General features: G+C 42.4%; 1 protein-coding gene across 3 annotated transcripts in view; it reads left to right on the forward strand.

Annotated features, from left to right (window-relative positions):
* The window catches only part of tcf7l1b (transcription factor 7 like 1b), a 45,868-nt gene that overhangs the window by 19,882 nt on the left and 3,461 nt on the right, over nucleotides 1-22,525 (forward strand). For 2 of the 3 annotated variants that reach the window (XM_017306871.1, XM_008419076.2), the window contains exons 4-9: nucleotides 5,388-5,471; nucleotides 15,698-15,833; nucleotides 17,295-17,397; nucleotides 18,504-18,587; nucleotides 22,281-22,424; nucleotides 22,511-22,525. The exon at nucleotides 22,511-22,525 is cut by the window's right edge and continues 148 nt beyond it. In XM_017306871.1, the coding sequence (XP_017162360.1) occupies nucleotides 5,388-5,471; nucleotides 15,698-15,833; nucleotides 17,295-17,397; nucleotides 18,504-18,587; nucleotides 22,281-22,424; nucleotides 22,511-22,525 (566 nt within the window). The remainder of the gene's footprint in view (nucleotides 1-5,387; nucleotides 5,472-15,697; nucleotides 15,834-17,294; nucleotides 17,398-18,503; nucleotides 18,588-22,280; nucleotides 22,425-22,510) is intronic. The other variant, XM_008419077.2, reaches the window with a different exon arrangement.

The raw sequence follows: 22,525 nt of genomic DNA on the forward strand, positions 1-22,525 counted from the left end.
AAGAGGCTTTAAATGAAATTTGAGCGATAAGCAGACACAGAGGGGGGGAGGGGGGGGGGTGGCGGCTAATCGTATGTTTTTCATGAATGATTGATTAGACTACAGATAAACGCAGTCAGATGAAAGTCATCTGCGCTGATTTTGTTAAACGGAAGAAAATCCATGTTGTTATTTTCGAATGTAGACAACAATGCGTTCACTCTTCCTTTAAAGTGTAACTTTGGGGTTAAACTTTTGCTTTAATTTAGTTTTAATCAATAACTCCCCCCCCCGGCTGGTAAATGTACCTTATCTGAGAAGTTTCCAGCGGCTCTGTCGTACAGCCCTGATCTGACCAGCTGAGCCGCTTGTCATCTCCCCATCGATTACACACTAATTAGCACAAAGACTGCCGATGCTTGCTTAAGAATTGTTAGTGTAATTGCTTCTAACGTTGGCAAACAATGGGCCTCAACGTGAGCCCCGAGACGGGGCGGGGCCTCTACTTATCACATTGTCTTTGTGCTGTAATCTTTTAATTGTGTTTCGGCGCATACATCAGGTCAAGGTGTCAGTGGCCCCGGCGAGAGCAGGTGATCTCAGCAGAGCAAACCTGGGAGGAGCCGGCAGCGCGGGGCGCCCGACGGGGTTATTGTCTGAAGTTGCAGGGGACGGTAATTAACACCTTAGCCAAACAGCAAGCTGTGTGGCCTCATTTGTTTTCGGTTGAGGGGTAAAAGAAAACAATGGGGAGGGGCTCTTCACACAGTAGGTGAGTGACATTATCTGCTGGAGCGATCCCCGCAGGCATTCCTGGAGCTCTGCTGTTTACCATGAGCTGGGGCAAAGGCATTTCACAAGTGTAATGTTGGCTCTGGGCAGACGCTTTGGTTTTTTTTATTTACTCCCTTTATTTGCTTTTTTGCTCCTAATTGATTGACTTAATCCATTTTGGTCAATCATGCAAACGAACTGGGATAATAATAGCAGGGTTCCTTTCCACTCTGGAAAAGTGACAAAGAGTGTTTTGAAGATCCATACCTCGGTCAGTCAGACTATCCGTCCATCCATTTGTCCGTCCATCCATCCATCCATCCATCCGTCCGTCCGTCCGTCCGTCCGTCCGTCCGTCCGTCCGTCCGTCCGTCCGTCCACTTATACTTTACAAATAGACTACAAGGACTAAGAATCTCGAAAATTGAAAATCTGAGTTCTCTATCTGCTTCTTGCTGAACTCTATCATATTTACGTACTAAAAACTTTACTTTTCTTACCACCAAACTTTTCATCACATCCTCAGCGTGGCCCCTTAAGTCGACAGATAGTTTCTAGCAAAGTTTGGGATCCTCTTTCTGTCTCCTTGGCAGAGCGTCTGACTTAGTTTGACAGCAAATGTCCAGGACATCTGTCTCCTCTCCGTGCTCTGATGTCGGCCCGCGGTATGGCACCGCAAACACTTCAGAGATGACAAAGACACTTGGCCGTGCTTTTTTCCCCTCCCGCTCTGCGAGAGCAATGTAACAATTAGAACCCAGCTCTGGCAGGCCACATGCCCCAGAGCATATGTTGCATTCTCTCTGTTCAAAAAACCAAAAAAGGGCTCCAGTGTGGCTCATTGGAAAAATTTCGATGGCATCACTGCCACCTTTGTCGCATCTGGGCCTCTTATAAAACTAGCACATTCTACTGATGTCTATTCTGAGCGTTGGAGGCAGCAGGGAAAGCTGGAAGACAATTAGAGAGCGACGAAAATGGACCAGCTAAAACTTCTCTTCAGACACTGCTTTCTTTCAGTTCTCCATCCGAGCGCATTTACAAGAGTTTCCAGGTCCCATGCTGCAACAAGCATAGCTATGGGCCCTCACCATATGTCTGTATTTACTTCTAATAAAACAAGGCCATGTGTAAAGCATTAACTGAATGCCCCGCAGTTGGGTTGATATTGCTTTATCTAAGTTTCAATCTTTCGCAAACATCTAATATCACTTAAGCCTTGGCATAGGCCATTTGAAAAATCCAGTTTTTATTGTTCTAACTTTTTTCTGACACTTTTCGCCACTAAACTGCTGAGAAAGTTTTTTTTTTTTGCGTGGTATAGCCCACAATTCCTCGCCTTTTGTTTCCTGAAACAACTCAAGCACCCTCCCCGTCCCTCTCTGCCTCTCATGTCCCAGCGAGTGGAGTCCGGACAGCAGCTAATGTGACAGTGCGTGGCTGGTTGCTACCTTGCAGGATGTTTCACCGAACTGTGTGTATGCGTGTGTGTGTGTGTGTGTGAACAGTCACTGCACGGGGGCACACTGGCAATTAGAAGCAAAAGTAGGTGCTCAGAAAAAAAAAAGCGCCCGGGGGCATGTTCCTCAGCCCTGGCAGAAGCTGTCAAATAAGGCGACGGAATCGGGTGGGAGAGCCGGGGTGGGCACGGGCGGTCCAAACCCGAAACGCTCGCAGTGGCGCTTGTTTCGTTCGTGGAAGGGTTTGTGATTGACATAGATTAGACAGTGAAAACGGCATTGTTTTGAATTTCTCTCTCCAGAGAGTAGCATTCATTAGGCGCCATGCACAGAGCAGAGCAAAGTTTCAATGGGGAGCTAGCAGCCTTTAAAAGCGACTGCCTCCTGACAGTTGTATGGACTCGGGCCCATTAGTTGGAGCCCACGATTCAGCCTTGAGCAGTATAGTGAAAATGAAGAGGGCTGATGTCAACTCCAAGAATTCCCCTCCTTTTTCGAAGGGGAAAAAGGGAGCCCCTTCCCCCTGCTTTGGTGCTCTGTTGGACCCCAGCTGTCAGGAAACAATACCCTCTGCCTGCTCCGACAAACTCATTCCTGAAAATGTTTTTTTTTTTTCCCTCTTCCCTCCCCTCCCCTCTCCTCTCCGTTTTCCCCCGCTTACTATAATGTCTTTTCCATTTTTAACCCGCAGTCACCCAACCTTCCTTCCTCTTTACAAACCCGGAGTGACGAATGGAGTTCTGAAAATCAAAACCTGAATGCGCGACTCCTCCGGTTTGCTTGTTTGTCGTCATTTATCCTGCACGCCTGTGAAAAGGAGACAAAGCTTCACGTAGATTCTTAAGTGAGATTTGCCTTTCAGTTTTTTTTTTCCCCTTCCAAGAGTCGAATGCTGTTTATTTTCTGTTATCATTTATCAGATGTTCGCAAATGGTGGGGGCCAAACTGTCTATGCAGAGGAATTCACACATGCAGTCCTGCATAAACTGCAATGACAAGACTCCACAATCAGGTTTCCAACATGCTTGAAGAGCATAAAGATATTTACCAGATCTTGACAGGTATAGAAACAAAAAAATATGATTTTAAAATGTTTTTGTCTGGAGACGCCATCTAATCGTCCACCTGAAATCTGCGTTTGTAAAGTTTCTTCAATAAGACACCAATTCATAATTATTTGATATAAAAGATGTGCATCCGTCTTTTGTTTAAAAAGATGGATCCTGTTTTCAACAATTAATCCATATCTCTGTTTCTTTCCTTCCTTCCGTTCTTCTCTACTTCTCTCATTGTTTCCTTTCTTCCTTCTTTTCTTCCTCCCTTCCCAGTATCACACTAATATCTCATGTCAAATATCGTTTTTTAATTAATTTGAAATTGTACCAGAGAGGGAGTCCGCATGCCTGACAGTCTGCTCTATCCGGTGTGTGAACTGATTCGTAAACCAGATGTTTGCTGTGCTTTTGGAGTTATGGATTCAGGCTATCGCCGCTGCTAAAGGACACAACAGATGAAAGCAAACAAAGCTCAACTTGTTCCACAAAGCAATAAATACAAAAAAAAAAAAGAAAAGCTAAACAAAACAATCAAACATTTTCTTTCTCGTTCAGTTTTATCTTGATCGCACAGCGAAGGGAGACCTTAAGGACCGACTGTCCTGATTGGACCGGCAGTTGTAGAACTTTTTTGCGACAAGTGACAAAATGAGGGAGATGCAGCAGACAGACGGCTCTTTATGATGGCTTTCACACATGTGTGAATTATGGCGATAGTTGGGGAAGGAGGAGGGGCTGCGTTCGGGTCAAAGGGCCAAATGAATCGGACAGCCGGACCGTCGGGGAGCGAGCAGCTCAGCGTCTCGTAGATCTGTAGATGGGGCTTCCTTCCAGCTGTCTCTTCCCACCCCAGCAGCAATGGGCGCCCACAGCTGGCCTCTTGTTTTTCCTTGACAAACTGCAATTTCACAGTCGCTCACCAGTCCACCGCGTTCACATCAGTCTTCCTGCACTCCGCCGTGCCAGAAACTCCCTGTCTTGACTCCAGCAGCCATGTTGGTCTTGTACAGGTGTTTGCCGGAGGCCTCTGGGGGTTTGACACCATTCCTGTCGTTTCTCATGGAGGAGATGAGGCACATATTCGTACGCGAGCAATTTTTAGAGACATTTTGACTCTCAGAATCACGTAGCCTCCCATAACTATTCATACCTCTTGGTGAGGTTTGCGTTTTTTGTTTTGGTTTTAGGCGACAGATCCGGACACAAAAGCCCGTTATTGTGAAGTTGAAGGAAAACAAACTGTGGCATGCATTTGCATTTAGCTCTCCCTTTGCCCTTTGCTCTGATAGCCCTAAATAAAATATAGTGCAATCAGTTGGTTAAATCCTTCTGTGAAGACCTTAAAGGATTTGTTGGAGTGAGAATGTGTTGCAACAATCAGCAACATGAAATCCATGAACTCAGCAGACCGGTCAGAGATAGAGAACGTTAGAGCAAGAGTTTAGGTGATAAAAAAATATCCCAGGTGTTGAACATCTCAGGGGGCGCTGATCTGTGGTGGTCCACCTAAACTAACAAGACAGACAAAGAGAGCATTAATCAGGGAACAGCCATGAGATCCTCAGCTCAGATGGGATAATCTGTTGACAGGACAACCATTAGTTGTCCCCTCCTTAAATACGCCCTTAATGGAAGATTGGCAGGAAGAAAGCTACTGTTGACAGAAGGATAGAAGAAGTCCAGTTCACCAGAGTTATATGCAGCTTTTTGGTCTACATGCAAAATGCTATCTGTTGAGGAAAACTGACCGAGCATGGCGGTGGCAGCATAATGTTTTGATGATTATTTTCTTCAGTAGAGACAAGGAATGTTGGACGGTCTGAATGAATACTGAAAATACTATAAAGTCAACTTTGTGAGATTTCAGAAAACGTTGTCTTTCCACTTCCCTGTTATCCACTCCTCTGTGTTTTTTTTATCTCTTAAAATTTCAAATAAATACATTGTTTGTGAATGAGTATCCACTTGAAGTCTCTGCTTCCTGCCTTTGTTTGAATCTGCTTAGCCAGGTTTCTTTATTTGTTGTTTTTTTAAAAATGATTTTATAGTTGTGGATGCAATCCAATTAATGCGTTTATGGCTTTTCTGTTAAATTTGACCTCTTTTCTCTTCCCGACAGTACCTTCAGATGAAGTGGCCTCTTTTGGACGTTCCCGGCTCTGCAGGAATAAAAGACTCTCGTTCTCCGACACCAGGGCATTTAGTAAGTAGAGACTTTAACATGTACGACTAATCCAAACAGGAAACCGAAAAGAAAAAAAAACCCAAACATTTTGAGTTATTCATGAAGACTTCAGCCTACACCGCAGGTACAAATACATTCTCCAAGGGTTTGATTCTGAATTAAGTTGTAATTTGGTGTCATGGAGGATAAAAAAAAAAAAAAAAAAAGCAGCATCAGCATGGTGGATCTTCACACACCAGCTAACTTCTCCCACCATTCGACTTCTCATATTTACGGCTCTAACAAGACGCTTCCTGCAGCCAACACTGCTCAGAACATTAACCCAATTATCGAACAAATCATGTAAACTTATTGGGGAAATCCATTTACTGTGGAGAGGTGGGGGGGGGATACAAAATGCTTTAATCAAACTACAAACATAATATGGTTATGTACAGTAATGAAGTTATGGCCCAGTGCTCCCCAATTCTTCCGAGCTTCCCAGCGCCTCCCGTTACTGCAGCCCGCAGGCCAGCTGCTCGGAAGACTGTCTGTCTTCACCGCAATAACTCAGCCTCCCCCATAAATCTCCGGAGCCTGATGCGCCTTGCCATTCTTGAACTTTCCCACACAGGTGTGAGCGAGTCATCGCGCTGTCTCGCTCCAGTTAGACAATGCGGGGCCTCAGCAGACCTGTTTGGTTTGTGGCTCTCGCTGAGGGACGTGTGTTTTTGGATTGGAAATGCGCGATAACGTTGAGCCTAGAGAACATCTAGCTGACATCTCACCTGTGCAATTATATCAGGCCAGTTTTCTACTCCAGGAAGTTATTTTAATGCAAATCCACTGTATGTTTACTTCAGAAAAAAAAAGAGAAAGAACCAGAGAGAGAGAGAGAGAGCTATTGTGAGTCAGCCCTTCGGCCCTCCATGTACTCACTACTTGTGCTTGCTGAGTTTGCGGTTTATTCTCTCGATTGCAGAGATGAATATTACAAAGTCTTCATTGAGGCACATCAATGGGAAATTGTGAGTGGGACATGGGAATCCAGCAATGATTTATATCTCAATGCAAACTAATTAAAATATTTTATTGGAATAAACACTGACCTGGTTGTGACCCTGTTGTAATTGTTGCACAGTCTTTGTTACATGTATATATATATATTTTTTAACATTTAGTCGACAAATAATGAAATATGTGCATCCACGTTACAGGGAAACAAAACAGAACAGAAAAAAATGAATGAAAACAACAATTCCATCAGAATCCAAAACATAAACTGGTTTTACTCTCAGCTCCTGCTTACTTCTTTTTAAATCCCTTGCTGCCACTTTAACATCCTTGACGTCTTCTAACCAGAAAATTCAATACAGAAGGGCGGCAGTGTAGAAGAACGAGAATGAAAGGAAACAAACTGTTTTATTGCAGGAATGTTTTTCCTAAGCTGTCAGGATCCTGGATGCCATTTGAAGATGCATTTTGCTCTTTAGCCATTTCATCACCAGTGGGGAATTTTGTGGAAGTAAGTTGCAACTTAAAAGTATCTTTTTCTTTAATCCAAACCGCTCGGGAACTCACAGGCTCCATGCAGCCCTGAAAAACTCTAAGAAAGTCTGGAATTTACTTTTAGAAATGTAAGAAAAAAGAAGTATAGAATTTTTTTTAGAATTTATTAGAATTAGAGTTGGCACAATCTGAATTTTGTGGCCAACTCACTTGTCGACTGGTCAAAATTGAATTGAGCTCATATCCATTTCTTTTGAGAGCGGTAGTATAAAAAGATATCAGAATGGCATTTTAAAAAAGTATGATGTCACTCTGCTGCGTGTTAGAGCATTTACTGTAAAACGGGGTTTCATTGTTATTTTAGCTAATGACAAAATATCACTGTGTTGATGTTATAAATATATTCCTTAAACTAGATAAATGTTTTCCAGCCAGAAACTGGTGGAAGAATCTTCTGGAAAAGTAAGAACCTGTTGAAGTGGAGGTGAAGTTTTGTCATGCAAATGTGCAGATGACCGTGAGATAACGCAATCGTCTCAAGTTGTCATTTGGCACTTTTCTCATACCGAGGCATAAAAAAAATGGAAAAGGGAAGCTAAACGTTTTAATCTGGTGAATCAAAATAGAAAATGTCTCTGCAGTGTTCAGTGATTGGGAGGCTCCGTTTAATGTGGGATAAAAAGCTCTAATTCTGGTTGTAGTGTACGCTGGCCACAGAGGTTGGAGAGTATGACACCCCCAGTGTCCTTTCCCCTCCCCTCCCATCTCTGGGCTAGGTGCCCACATGCCCCTCTGGTGTGCTGCTGCTGTCAGGGAGCCAGGATGATTATGTGCTCATTACTCCAGCCGCAGAGAGGAAGAGATAGAGAGGGAAAGAGGGAGAGATGGATTGGGGGGGGGTGGATGGGAGGAGAGCAGCAGGCTGCCTCCCCAGGCCTGCAGACTCCCCAGGCCCCCAACACTGCACTAATGAGAGCAGGGGGAATGGATGGGTACACACTGGGGGCCAGGGATTAATGCCCAGGGCCAGGGGGAGCCACGGAGAAGAGAGCAGGGACTCCTCAATCTGACCTGCTCCCCTGCAGTTGAGCGTGTGTAAAATCTACTATTGTTCAAATTTTTTTTTTAATGTCACAGTGGCTGGGCGAGGTTTAGTTTATCTGCAGAGACTTGCATGCAGGAGTCAGCGTATCTCACTGCCTATCGACATGCCAGCCATTCTTATTGGCAGGCTACCCATGCGGGTTGTTTTTATATTTTTTAAATGGCAGCACGATTCAGGAAGTAAATCAGATTAATAAAGGGGTTAAAAAACAACAAAACAAAACAAAAAAAAAACGCTGCAAGAAGAAAAACCAAAACACTCAGCTGACACAAAACGTCCACGGGCACGCCACGTCGTGCCACGCCGCGCCGCCTTGTCACTGTGCAGATTGGGCCCATAAGGCCTGTATGCTAATCTGAGCCTGAGCCCGGCCTGAGTTCTTCAATTATTCAGCAGACAGGTTTGTTTAGCATGCAGTTGGTATTGCTTTTTGCCAGTGGTGAAGGTGAGCTGGGAGAACTGGGAGGACAGGAATGGGCTTTTCCGTGAGCGCGCCTCGTCCTGCCGTGCATTCGGGAACTTGTTTTGTCCTCCTATCTGCACAGACACCCAGGATCTAGGCCCGTATCTGCTCCCGGGTCCGGTGTGTTTCCATGAATAATCCATCAAAGCCGCTCCAGGGCCCAGGTGATGCAGAATGAATATTGTGTGTGTGTGTGTGTGTGTGTGTGTGTGTGCGTGTGTGTGTGTGTGTTGGTGTGTGTGTGCCCAGGGGGGGAGAGGGAGGGGGGACTTGTCAGCCCACCAGTAGTGACCATGCCGGACTGAGGAGGAAAGATAGAGTGGGAAAAAAAGAGGTGAAGATGTAGTGTAATACTCATCTTCCTTAAAGTACAGCTCCAGTCATTATCACAGCGCTGGCGACGACGATGTCAGGGCCGCATACTTTGCTTTCTGAGGTCACTCGGTGCCAATTTGTCCGCAAGATCTACTCCGTGTCTCATTATGGACTACACCGCCTTATGCTGTTATTGTGGATTAAAGGAAGCTGCGAGTCTCTAATGAGATAGAAGTGACCAGAGTGTCTGACATGGTGCTCGGATAAGGCCTGATCCACACCTGACAGGGGCAGAAGAATCCCCCTCTTTGTTTTTTAATATTGTACCAGCGTCTGGAGCCATCGGGGCGCGGGGGAGCCGCGTCCTGTCAGCGCACCGTGTCACTTAGTCGCAGAAATGTTTAAATGAACTGAGGAGCCAAGGTTCAGAGCAGCATTCCAGAAATACTTTTTTTTCTGTACATGTGTGTGTGTGTGCCTCTCCTCAGTCTCGAGCTCTCGGGACCGAGTGACATTGTTAAGCAGAGATTTCAAATAAAGCTTTTACTTAATCCCTTAGAATTAGCCGAGCCAGATTAAATTAAATAATGAAAATGTGCTCACTTTCAACCCAATTTTTGCCCTAACAGACCTTTTGACTTAGGAAGGTTGGGTGGGGTTGGGGGGTCCAGTGAGAATATTTCTTATTTTGCATTAGCCAGTGAACACCCGGGATCCATCATGAAATCAAAGGCTTCAGGACTGAACTGAATACTGATCTGAGGTCTGCGGTCCTGCTGGGCTGCTGCAGAGACAAGATCCTCTGCAGAAGTGTGTTAAGGAACAGGCGCTTTGATTCCTGTCAGTTTCACCGGGACAGCAGACTCAGATTATACAGGATACTTTTTTATAAGAGGTGGGTTTACAAGAAAATACCAACGTATGGTGAGATTCTGGAAATGTTGCAGCGTGCGGTGTTACTATATTTGATAAAAAAATTAAATAAAACAAATAACCTACTATCTCTCTCACTGTCACATTTTGTTTTAGTAAAGAACAGCCACACTGATTCCCTTTTAAAAGAGCAACAGCTTAATAATAATGACGGGTGGTGCTCCATTAGTTTCCAAACATGACTGTGTTTTTTTTTTGCCACTGGGAATGCCTCCAAACAGCCAAATAATTTTTTCTTGTAACCAGCAGAAGAGTATGGTTCTCTCCTTTCAGCCAGCTGACTGTCAGTATTCAACAACACGTGGGGGAGGGGAAGCACTGTGTTACTCTACGCAACAGGCATTTTTCACATTGTAGGATTAGCGTGATGGGAAATATTGGTTTTGTTAATATTGGTTTCACCAGAACTAGACAAAATGAGATTTATGTTTTTGTTAGCTTAACAAGGAAACTAAGATCACTAAGTGTATTTCACAGAATCTGTAATCAGTATGAACATTATTCCTGTCCAGGGCAAACTGGTCCATATTTTATTATTTTCATGCTTTTCTAATTCTGCCCCAGTTTGACGTTCTTTTTTGCCTCGTTTCATTTTTTAAAATGCAGACTTTTTGTCATATTTACTTTTAGCAGCCGATGTTTGGTTGACTAACAGTGAGCCAGTCGCACAAATACGAGGCTTTGCAAATCGTTTGTATCTCATCCGTCACTCTCTTACTGTATCTTTCTTTTCTGTCGAGAATCTAAAAATCAAAAGGCGATGGCGGCTTCTTGAAGGTTTCCATAACTTATCAGCTGTCTCTGTCAACTCCAGAGGGCAACTTCTTAACTACTTCCTCTCTGTTTTCAAAATAAAAGCAAAGAAACAACAGGATACAATCGCTTAAATATCTCATTCAAATATCGTTATAACGTAGACTTACTTCACCAGATGAGGTCATATTTTGAGGATTAGTGCACATTTCACTCGCAAGATATTTTGGACCACCTCCTGTTACAAAATACTAAAGTTGGAAAGCTATGAGTGGCATGTTTGTTATGCAGGCCACTGCATCACAATATTTTTGTTTTCCTAATTTTTATTTTTTTTCACCAATCTCTAAATATAAAGAAAATGACAACAGCTTTATTTGGCAACAGTTTGTATACAATAATAATGAATATATTGTTTTATTCACAGTTAGAATTATTCTAAATAAATGTAAGCGCCTGAATCATCTTATACATCACGCTTTAAAATGCTTATATAAATACCATAATACACTGATGCCGTGGTATTTCTTACTCAGGATTATCATACTTGAGAATTACACACAGACCCCTTGTCTAATCGTGGTACGTCAATGAAACGTTAATCTCATTATATACCTTCTGTTTACAAATATTTACAATCCCCCTGCGTTTTTTTTCTCTCCACATAATAACGGTCTCATTTTTGGCGCCTCTTCTAAATTATTTGATAACCTCTTGGGGGATTTTCACTCCAGTAACCTGACGCCGCTTTGTGCTGTATTATTCTAACCTCGAATTATAACGCCGCCGACCTTTTCAGAGGCGATGACCGGCGCGTAAAGCGCACGTCGCCCGTGATGAATAGCAGAGTTTTTCGGAGTGGTTGATTTTAAAGACACATGACACGGTCAGTCTCCCCTCACGTCCGCTTCCTGTTGGCGTTGACAAACAGGGCTTGGATTTCTCAGCATGCCAGGCATTCTTTTCACCCTGTCTTTCCTGGAGTTTTGAAAGGCCTCTGAGCCTCCCACCCAGAATCGCCGAGCATAAAGACACACAAAGCTGCGGGGTTATTCAGTTTGTTCTAAGCTCTCTTCCCCCCGTCGGCTGTTTGCCTAGTAATTCAATTCAGATGTTCAGGATCCAAAAACATGTTTGCTTGAATGAAATCCACCCCTCCGCCCACTTTTGACCAAGGACTGTGCTTTTCTTAGCTCTGGTCCAAGTTGGACAGCCAGGCAAGGTACTGCCACCTCTGCCTTTTTTAGCTTTAAACCCTCAGAGGAGACAAGCGTCTCTCCCTGCACTCCCTCAGCTGCTATCTGCTGTGTTTTTCCCCTTTAAACCTTCCTGTGTCTATGTGAGGTCACTCCCTAAGAGCTGGTCTTGAGTGTTTCTGCTTCTCTAACTCGAGATTTACGTCCTACAACAAGCACGCCTGTGTAAAGAGCATAATTTCCATCTGCCAGTGCTGATACTGTCTAGTATCCGCTCTATCATGTCGGTGTTTACGTTTAAAGCATGGTTTATGTACCTTGTGGTTTTTAGATTACGCTTTCCATGAGGATTGTGAAACCAGACATATGAATCTGTCATGGGCTAAAGGAATATAACCTCGGTGCTTGCGCTGAGTCAAAGAAGGCATTATTGATGCATTTCAGTTTGAATGATTAGGATAGTTTTTCCAATAGCAGCGAGTCATAATTCATGATTTAAGAGTGTTAGAAAGCTTAATTAGTCAACATGGATTGATTTACATCAGATTCCTCTCTTGAAGGGTTTAGACGCCATCTTTATTGAGAAACCGGCAGAGTCGGGAGGGGTTTGGGGGGGGTAAGCCTTCGAACAGGTTTTCTCTAAACCAAAAGTCAGCACCGAGTTAAAATTGGTGCCTTGAAAACTTGTGTTTAGAGCGCAACGAATCATGTATTCCAGGATATGAATTATTAATGGGGATCATTTGAAATTCTCACTGAACTGCTTCCCAAAATGTGTTGGCACCCAGGTCTGGAGGTCTCAGACAAGCCTTTGCAACACAGGGAAAATCCAGGCGTATTGTACATGAAGTGGAACAACAAAGCACAACTTAAATATAGATGACATGTGGGAGCAGGGATTTTAACCCAGTAAGTTAGCTGCATTTTCTGAAATGGACTTTTATCAAGTTTGTCTCTGTCGTCGTAACAAATGTGCCCTGAGCAAGTTATTTTTACTTTATAACCTTAAAGTCCACAAAGTTAATAAAATTCCAGATCCGAGTCATCTTAATATAAGTGCAATGAAAAGCTGTTTTGTCCTCAAATTCCTTCTGTTTAAAGTTTTTTGTCACATTTTCAGACTTTGAAACAAACTTAATGTAACCTGAGTGAATATAAAATGCAGTTTTCGAACACTAATTGAATTTATTAATAAAAAAAAATACAATCCACACCAATGTGGAAAAGTACCCCTTACGCCCAATGTCTTGTGAATCTTTCGCATTTTCTCTGTTAAGGAACTTTGACCCCATCGTCTTCACGGCATCATTTCACTTCAGTCACACTAAATTGGGGGTATTGAACGGTTTCTGTTTAGGCTCATTCCAAAACAATCTGATAGGATTTAACTTTAACTAGACCTCTCCAGAACCGCAACGTTGTTTTTCTGAGTCATTGAGATTGACTTGCTGCATTGTCCTGCTGATTAGCCCAGGTGAGCGTGAGCTCAAGGTCATGAACCGGCGGTCGGATATATTCTTCTTCAGGTTGTCTTGCTAGAGAGCAGAATATTTGGTTGGGTTATCCGCAGTTTCACACTACCGCCATGTTACGGGTACCGTTTCTGAAATAATCTGTAAGTTTATAGAAAATGTGCCGCATCCTTTCTACAATGTTTTACCAAAGACAAGAGAGGTTTGGAGCACTTTAGATGTTGGTCTGGGTGCTAATGTCCATTCTCCTTTGGCATTCCTCTTTTTTTTTTTAGATCAGGGTGTCATTTGCATTACTTTTAAGGATTTTCAAGACCATTTCTTGCGTGTAGCCCACAAATGAGGTTCAGAGATAATTTATAATTCAAGTAAAGTAATGTTTGATATGGAGATGAGTTTGATGGCCTGTCAGAACAGCAAAAAACAGAAAAAAAACCACTTATTCACAGCCATGTTTAAACAGCAGCGAATGTCTTCAACAATCCCAACTTTAAAAAGATTTAAAAGGAGCAAAAAGTTGTACCTCGAAAGGAGGCAGTAATATAAAGTTAAAGATTTGGAACAATCCTGAGCAGCGTGAAGTAAAAGAGAGTACAGAAGCCTCAATGCAAACCTTGTTCCCCAGCAGACCATGTTGGGGAGAGACAGAGGTTGAGAAGGGGGTGGGGAAGGATATTGAAGAAAGGTTAGCCTGGAGGAACAAGACTCCTTTCTCCCCTCCCACCCCTTGACCCTCCCATGTGACAAGTTGAGCCAACAAGTGGTCTATTCAGCCAGGCAGCCAGGGGAAATGGCTGCTGGGCTGAGCTCTGCCTAATGAAAGCAGAGACGCTTGTTATTATTATTGTCTTCATCGTTCCCGTCGTAGCCGTAATGCCGATCAGATCTCGGCGGGGAGCTGTGCTTCCTTCGGAAAGACACTCGCTGCAAGCAAAAGCAGGTTTCATCACTAAACCCCAGCAAATATCTGAGGCTATGCAGAATTTTAAGTGGATTTCCACCATTAGTAACGTTTATAACCCCCTCCTGGTAGCGGATTGCATTCAGACACCACGGGAGACGATGTCTCGGCAATGTTTATAGGGATCCAGTTTACCTTATCGTGATTGTGTTTGTTTGCGGTTGGCTGGTGCAACTTTTCTGACTCGGTGGCACCGTTGTTTTTCCTTTTTGGACTGAACAAACAGTTCTCTCCTCAACTAAATGACCGTAATGATCCTGGCATGTGTCTGCGAGGCTTTTTAATGCTCCTTGGTGCCGGGCCAGATTGCATCACAGGGCCAGTCACACGCATAAACTGTGATGTTTACCAAGGGAGGCATTTAAAAGCGATGTCCCATTCAATCTGCGCGTTTCTTTTGTTTGTTACAGTTACAGGCATGCTATCCCTTTTTTTTATTTTTCACATAAAAAACAGCAAAACAAAAGGGGGCTCAAATTAAAATAAAACGTGTCTTTCTGTGCGAAGGTTGCACCTGAATGTTGCATGCGAGAAGCAGCCATGAGGCAGTTTGAGATCCTTATGGTCTGACGTTAAGTAGAAATGTCCCAGCTTCACAGTATCATGGTAATAAGTAACTCAATCAAAATTGTATTACTTGATCTAATTATCTTTGATCCAGCTTTATTAACAACTTCTACATGTTATTAATAACATGTAGAATCAACTGTGTAACGAATGTTTTATGTTGTCATTTACTGATATCTTATCTAATATTTTTAATTAGAATATTTTATATGATGCTTTTTATCCACTTTGAGTTACTTTTGTGTTTTAATATTGCTATGGAAATGCATTTGAATTGTACTAATGTTATTTTGATTTTGTGACAGAGTTAAGCAAAAGTGTAGGTTAGTTTCAGGTGTTTCACATTGTGCAGTAATATTAAACACGCTCCCATTCACTTCTTTAGTAACACACAAGTCTTAACCAGCTTCTGTTTGCCACCTTGGATTTTTCAGCTAGTATGCAGTGTACAGCAACAGGTGGGGTAGGGGCAGCACTTTGTAGCTCTGTCCTCCACTCAGATATACAGAATATAAAACCCTTTTACCTTTCCGCTTTTTAAGAAAACAGCATGAGCATGGCATGTTCATGATAATTGGTAAATTACTTGTGCTGCACGTAGTTTTAAAACAGTAGCTTAATAAAAGCGATGGAAGGCGCTCCTGATTATTTTCCCCACAAATTAAATAAAACGTTTTTGGGACTGAAAATGCTTCGATCTATTTTCCCTGAGGAAGAATTAAGGGGGAAAAGTGTTGTAGCTGTTTCTAAGCCAGCTGAAATGCAACAGGTGGAGATGGGCATTAAAGGGCTTTTCTACACTTATGTGCTCCATGCAGTCAAAGAAACCTCCTGTGTCTTTCCTGGCATCTCCTTGAAAGCATTTCAAGCCATAGAAATAATAGGAAGGAACTTTTTTTTTTTTCCAAAACTTCAGCATATCTTGGGTACTGGCTTTTGCCTGGTGAGATGTGTGTTGCTTACTTTTCTGTGTTTGCGTCTCCTGTTTCAGTCCAATAAAGTTCCCGTGGTACAGCATGCCCACCACGTCCACCCGCTGACGCCCCTCATCACCTACAGCAATGAACACTTCTCTCCCGGCACGCCTCCATCACACCTCTCACCTGAGATCCTCGATCCAAAGACAGGTAAGGTCGTCGCCTCATGCCGTGGACTTCAAGTTCATGATTTTTAAAGGGAGCTTTGTTTTCAAAGTCATGCGCCAGGAGAACTGCTCATGATGCAACCTGCTTTACGTAACATTTGTAGCGTTGTCATTCAGTATATAAACTGAGTGCTGGAGGCTGAAGCTAATGGCTAATCTGAGTGCTACTCTGACCCCAAAACTTTTACTGTGCTCCATTAGCAGCATGTGTTTCAGACAGGAAGGTGATTGTTGGTGCACCGCCTCCTACCTCAATTTCCTGTATAAATAATCATTGGTTTTAGTGAAAATAACTATCCGTTGCTAATGTGACAATAGTTTAAAGGTTCATAAAAAGTGTTTGCAATAAGTGTTATGACAGTTCTCACAAGATCAAATGTTTTTCTTTAAGATAATACAAGTTAAGGGAACATTTAGTTTAGATTAATTTAGATTAGCCCTTATCTTTAACCTCCAGCACCAAGTACCTTCATTTATATTAAGATTAGAGACGTAGCTACTGAGAGTTATCCACAGGTAGCATCTGAACTAGTTTAAGGTTTTCACCAGAATATTAAATTAAAAATCCCAGGTTTTTAATTTCCGGCTTAAGTTAAAATGCCAATCAAAGCTGTAATGTTGTGTTTATTGAATGAAGGTCTTTACTGAGCCTTTTAGCTTCATGTTGTGGTGGTTTTAGAAGCAGATACTTGCTACAGTCACAGCGATATTCCAGTATTAACCCAATGAAGGTTCTGCCATTTTGAGCATAAAATAAGGTTGGATAGTCAGTGTAAGCAATGATTGAATTAGGCTCTGTTGAGTGGGCTGGTCTTATTCCCATTATTTAGACATGTATACATCTTAATCCCACTATTATATCCTCTCAGAGTTTCCACTGCATCTGCCTACACACTGTGCAGCTTCACAATGCAGAGTTTTTTTAGGTCCGTTTATTAACGACTCAGGACATCTTTTTCTTTAAGAACATGGTTGCTTGTTTAGGGTTTGTTCCCACAGGTTTGGTACGGATGGGAAACAGTGCTGGGTGGATATGGGTAAATTAGAAAAACACCCATCCAAAGCTGTGGGAAAACCACAATGTACGCAAACTTGACTTGGGTGGGACTTATCACTCAGCCTGCGCACCGTCTTGTAGGCAAGAATATGAATCAAATATTGTCACCTCTTGTGGACAATATTTTATAAAGTCTTCTATATTTGCGACAGCAGCGTAGTGCAGAACATGAAAATATAACCATTGTGTTAAAATTGTATTGATTAAAAGCAGCATACATTTGTGCTGCATACATATCTGTGAATTTTATGTGGACATAGCAGATGTATCGACTGAATATGAAATGTCAGGTGTTACCATAATAGAAACATGTAGAGTGATTTTACCAGAGCACACATGCAATGTGGTTTTTATCATTTCCTCTTCTTCTTTTTTTTGTCCCTGCAGGTATTCCTCGAACACCTCATCCATCAGAACTCTCTCCATACTACCCTCTGTCTCCTGGTGCTGTCGGCTCGATTGCACATCCTCTCAGCTGGTTCATGCAACAGTGAGTGTCCTATGTTATAAACTATAACACATATATTTGATAGCATACTAGGAACACAAAGATGCAGATTTTGACCGATCCTCTACTTCCCTTTAAGACCTGCTTTGATACCTTCATGTCCTGAGTAACCAATAAACATCTGTATTTGCAGAGATGACATTATGACACGTATGTGAGGGAGCAGTCATATCAAACCAAAGACAAAGTGATTATAACTCAACCTATCTTTGACATGGAGTTGAGCAATATTAGCAATTAGCATGAATAGCATTATTGGGTATGTTTCTGAGAATATATATTTCCAAAAGGCTGTAGATATTTTGAAATACAGAATATTTAATGACAGAGCGGTTGGATGATTAGACGTATAAAAAAGATGATTTCTTGTACATTGTGGAGCCTTCCTGTTATTCTTGCTCTCTCTAGCAACCTAGATAATTTATCCCTTTAAGTACCTTCTTACCTTTGTGTGCTTCCTCTGATTTCATTTAAACACGTTGCTCTTGCTGGAAAACCTAGCTTTGAATTTTTCTCACTCAGTAAAAGCGTCCACACCAAAGGATGTTGTTCCCATGGTTACCTGGTAGCACTTTGTTATATTTTCGAGGTTCCAGTCGTTTAGGGGAATCAAGCTGAAAACTGTCATCTGCTCTGCCTCGATGTTTCTGGTTTTTTTTTCATTAGAAGACTTTCTAAACATTTTGTTTTTCAGGCTACTTAAAAATTACACCAGCATGTTGAAACGTTTTGACAAAGTATCGCGTCTCCCTTTAAGATTTTTCTTTATGAATGTGCACTGCTTCATAACTTACAACAGTTCAGTCAGTGCTGCGCAGCCAAATTTAACTTGACATCGCTTAAGTCCAGTTGCACCATATGATAATGAAAATATCTGGCGGAATCTCTAAACATTTACGGGTTTTTCTACGGTTCTGCTAATCGATTGCAACGGTCCCGCGCCGCGAGCAGGGGATTTGAGTTGATGAGAGCAGGATTAGTGCTGCTGGGTTAGCTGTCAGCTGCGTTTGATCCACCTCACACCGGAGCTATTTTTCTTCTTTTTTTTCTTCTTTCGCTCACTCTCTCCCTGATTCTTGTCTTTGCAGGCAGGGCCAGCCCATGTACTCCATCCCTCCGGGGGGATTCCGTCACCCCTATCCGACGTTGGCCATGAATGCGTCCATGTCCAGGTGAGTGGATCATGTTCGGCAACACGACCACCTTCCCGAGGGGCGGGGACATCTAATATGTGCTGCTTCTGTGACATGCTGTAATCACATTTCCCCCTGCTCTTTTTGCCAGACTGTAACAAAAGAGTGTAGCCCTAAAGTCGCATTGTTCACGCCGTAAGCTTGTCGGAGAACGTGCTATTTAGAAGAGAGGCGGCTCGATGACTCTCAGCCGCTTAAATTTGGGATGTAAAGCAACACTAAATAACATTCTCCTACTTGGATAAGACGTTGTCAGATCGGGAGCAGGCTCTGGTGTCGGGTCCACAGAGGGATGGGAGCTATAACTCTGAGAGGCAGGCTCAGCTTCTTAAACAGAGTGAGCACATTATTGGCATTCAGCGCTCCTCTCCTGTCTTCTTTTTTCTGAGCTAAACTTCTGTGGTCAGGTCGGTGTTCTGAGCCACTTCACACACACACACTCACACACACATGCGCACACACGCACATACACACACTAGTAAAGCAGAGATGAAAGGGCTGGGAATCGATTAGGACAAATCAAAGCTTATCTGAACCCACATGTCCCATCAGACTAAACTCTCAGGCTCTCTGTCAAAATTGGAAAGATTTGTTACGAGGCTTCCGGTGTTAGTATGAGATGAAATATTCAGAGGGCTCTCTGTGATCAATAGCTTGTGCATCTGTGCATCTCTGTCCAGATCTATACTCACAACGTTCACCACGCGTCATGAAAGTGATGGTGCAGACAAATGTTTTAGCTTCACCTTTTCTACTGCTGCATCACACGTCCATGTAGCGTAGCTCCAACCTGGAAATAAATCAAATGTTGTTGGAATTTATTTATGAATTTTATTAGGAAAACAAATTCCTATTATTATTTCATTTTTTTTATTAGTGTAGTATTTCAAAGATGTTTTGTACAGTAATATATTTGTGAAAATTCGAACTGAAATCTGGTGTAAAAAAAGTCAACGTACCACAATATTCCTTCAAAATCTCTATGAGTAGGTCTTGCTTTTATCTTTAAAAAAAACATCATTGCTGCTGCTGTTTGTGGTTCCTTTAATTTGGATGCACACACTTAATTGAGAAATAGTAATAGTTCACGAATAAAAGTGCCTATTCCTCAGAACATTGTGCCGTTTCGCCCTTCTGATCTTTGTAGAGTAAAAGTTACAAAAAGCCTGTATTAGCTGGTTAATAGGTTAATAAACTTCCTTCTCTTCTACAGATTCTCTGCTTCAACAGAGATGCTGCTCAAATATCTGTCCTCCCCAGTCTTAAAGAGAGATGGGTGGTGTTGCTATAGTTTCCGCCATCCAAGCTTTACGTGACCAGAAATATTTTCAAGCGGCCAAATTTACCTCTGTCGTAAGTTATGGAGAAATAAGATATGTGCATGCCTTTCTACTGCCAGCTGTCTGGCAGTGTGCAGCAGCAGGTGAGGCGATGCATGGACGCTCTCTGGCAACTCATTAAAATGACTTGGAGCAGCGGGACATAGAGAAAGTTGTAGTGGCTTTGAGATCTAAAAGTGACTTTAAAAACTTTAGTATGATTTGATCGGTCCATTCTCACCAGGAGGTTAGAGTAAAAAAAAAAAAAAACTTCTTTCTGCTGATTTAACAATTAGAACTTGATTTGGTTTGTTCTTTGATACGTAAGTATAAAATGGAGCATTATTTAGCATAAATAAAGCACCGATTTTCTTTCAGTTCTACTCCACACAAACATTTGAGTTTGACATAAGATGGTCATGACACAAAAAATGAGCATTTTTACTTACCCAACCCACATTATTCATTCGAACAATGGTCAAATTGAAGCTCTTCTGACACATTACAGTAAAAATATGTTAACTAAGTACGAAATGCTTAGTTTCAAACCACTGACCTGCATCTAGCTGCATCAGCCCTGAAACACAGTGACGTCAACAAACCTCTGCATTGTTCTCCTGTGATTCCCTACTTTGTGTTTGGTAGGGAGTGTTTATGCATCAGATCTCCCTCTTAAAATGCAGCTCAGCAGGGTTTATATCTGGCGGTTGACTCGGCTAACCTGAAGCTTTCACTTCTTTCTACCAGCGAACTTCCCTTTGTGTGAGCAACAAGAGACACCAGACAGGCAGATGTATCGACAAATGCGCTCGGCTTCTTCTTCGATTTTTCCTCGAGGTGCATTGATCACTCTTTTGTGGCAGGTTTTCGTTCCTCCAGTTTTAAAAGGCTTCAATGTGCTGATAGAGGTTTCAGCAGATTCGGTCAACTTTCATGTTTTCTCATTTCAGAACTTTTTTTTTTTTCCCAAGCCTTTCTGCTGTGAACCATCGTTTACTGTAGATTTTAGGAGCAGGAATCATAAATGAACTCAGTGCTGCTTTGCTTCAGTCATTTTAAGCTCTTTCACAGATTTCTTTTTTTTTTTAGCTTTTGTGACTAAAAACAGCCGTTTTAATTTGAGAATGTTTCCGTCTCTTAACTCTGGGATTTCCACAATACTAACATATTCAAATCCGTCATTTTCATTAAAAGAGGTTAGAAAGCTCAAGCTCCTTTTAAATAGCCTATTTTGTTCTATTTCCTCTCATCTCATTTTTACACACTCCACTCATACTGATGATAGCTTGCTCTGAGTTTCTCTACTCAGCTTTCTTCCACACTGAAGAGCAAATGATGTTAGCCTAACCTGGTATAATTTATTCACTAATTGTACTTTAATTTTCTGACTGACTTGTCATTTTTTAGGCTTGTCATACTCAGTATGGCAGCACATTTGGATTTTTTTGGCTATAATATTAGTTAGTTTTAATTGCATTTTAGTCATCTGAAGTCATTTCAGTCATTTTGACTATCTACATTTTTGCTCAGTCATTTTTCTGTGATTTTTTTTTTTTCTCACTGACTGATATATTCTGGGTAATTCCCCCAGTTACATAGTTTTTCAACGTGAAAATAGAAAGTTGAGAGAATATTTTGTCACGGTTTTTAGATAATGACACTGCGCAAACAGAAAACGCTCTGATTTCACGGTTCATCTCTTTTTTTATTTTTTAAACTAATCTAGCCACGGTGTTGACCTTTCAAAGTCACAGCATATTTTCTTTGCCAGTGGAACAAAAAAATAAAAATGAGTCTAATTAAACTGGAGGAGGAGCTTGTTTGTTGCTCAGCCCGTTCGCTGACTAAATGGCATCAAGACGTTAACTTAAATTTGCGTGACTACGATCCAGGCTCGTGGAGCTGAATGTTGCCCTTTCTCAAACGCAGTGCTGCTTTGCACTAACAACTGGAAATGGAGAGGGCCACTTTGTAAAGGAGTTGTGTGCAGAAGGCTTTCTGAACACTCTCCGTGGTCTGGAAGGTGGTGAGGAGAAAGGTTTCAGGTGTCAAGGCCATGCCGTCACTATGGTAACACCACACTCCACTTTCCTTCAGCCGTTGGTGAATAAAAGGGCTTTTGAAGAAGTCTTTATTTGAACAAAAAAAAAAAAGAGGGACAGAGAGAGAAAGTAAGGTACTCTTTGTGTGCATGAATTTAGTCTAGACAGAGGCAGCGGGCTCCGTAAATTTACCCAGAGGGCAAGACAGCGCCGTAATCTGCCAAACGGGCCGAACCTTTTCTCGTCAAGTCGACAGAGGCTCCCTGTTAAAGCCCGGCTGTTAAAAATGTTGCCTCCTTTCGCCTTCCCAGCTTGGTGTCCAGCCGTTTCTCCCCTCACATGGTGACCCCTCCTCCGCACAGCCTCCACCAGACCGGCATCCCCCATCCTGCCATCGTGTCTCCAGCCATCAAGCAGGAACCCAGCGGCGACAACATCAGCCCCTCCATGCACGCGTGAGAGCAAATAAACGCAGAACGCAAGCAGTACCGCCCTGGCGTTCAGACATCACCGACAGAATCTTTGCATTGTTTTCAACCAGCAGGAAGTCTCCCGT

Source organism: Poecilia reticulata, linkage group LG9 (assembly GCF_000633615.1).
Source record: "Poecilia reticulata strain Guanapo linkage group LG9, Guppy_female_1.0+MT, whole genome shotgun sequence".
Taxonomy (NCBI): domain Eukaryota; kingdom Metazoa; phylum Chordata; class Actinopteri; order Cyprinodontiformes; family Poeciliidae; genus Poecilia; species Poecilia reticulata.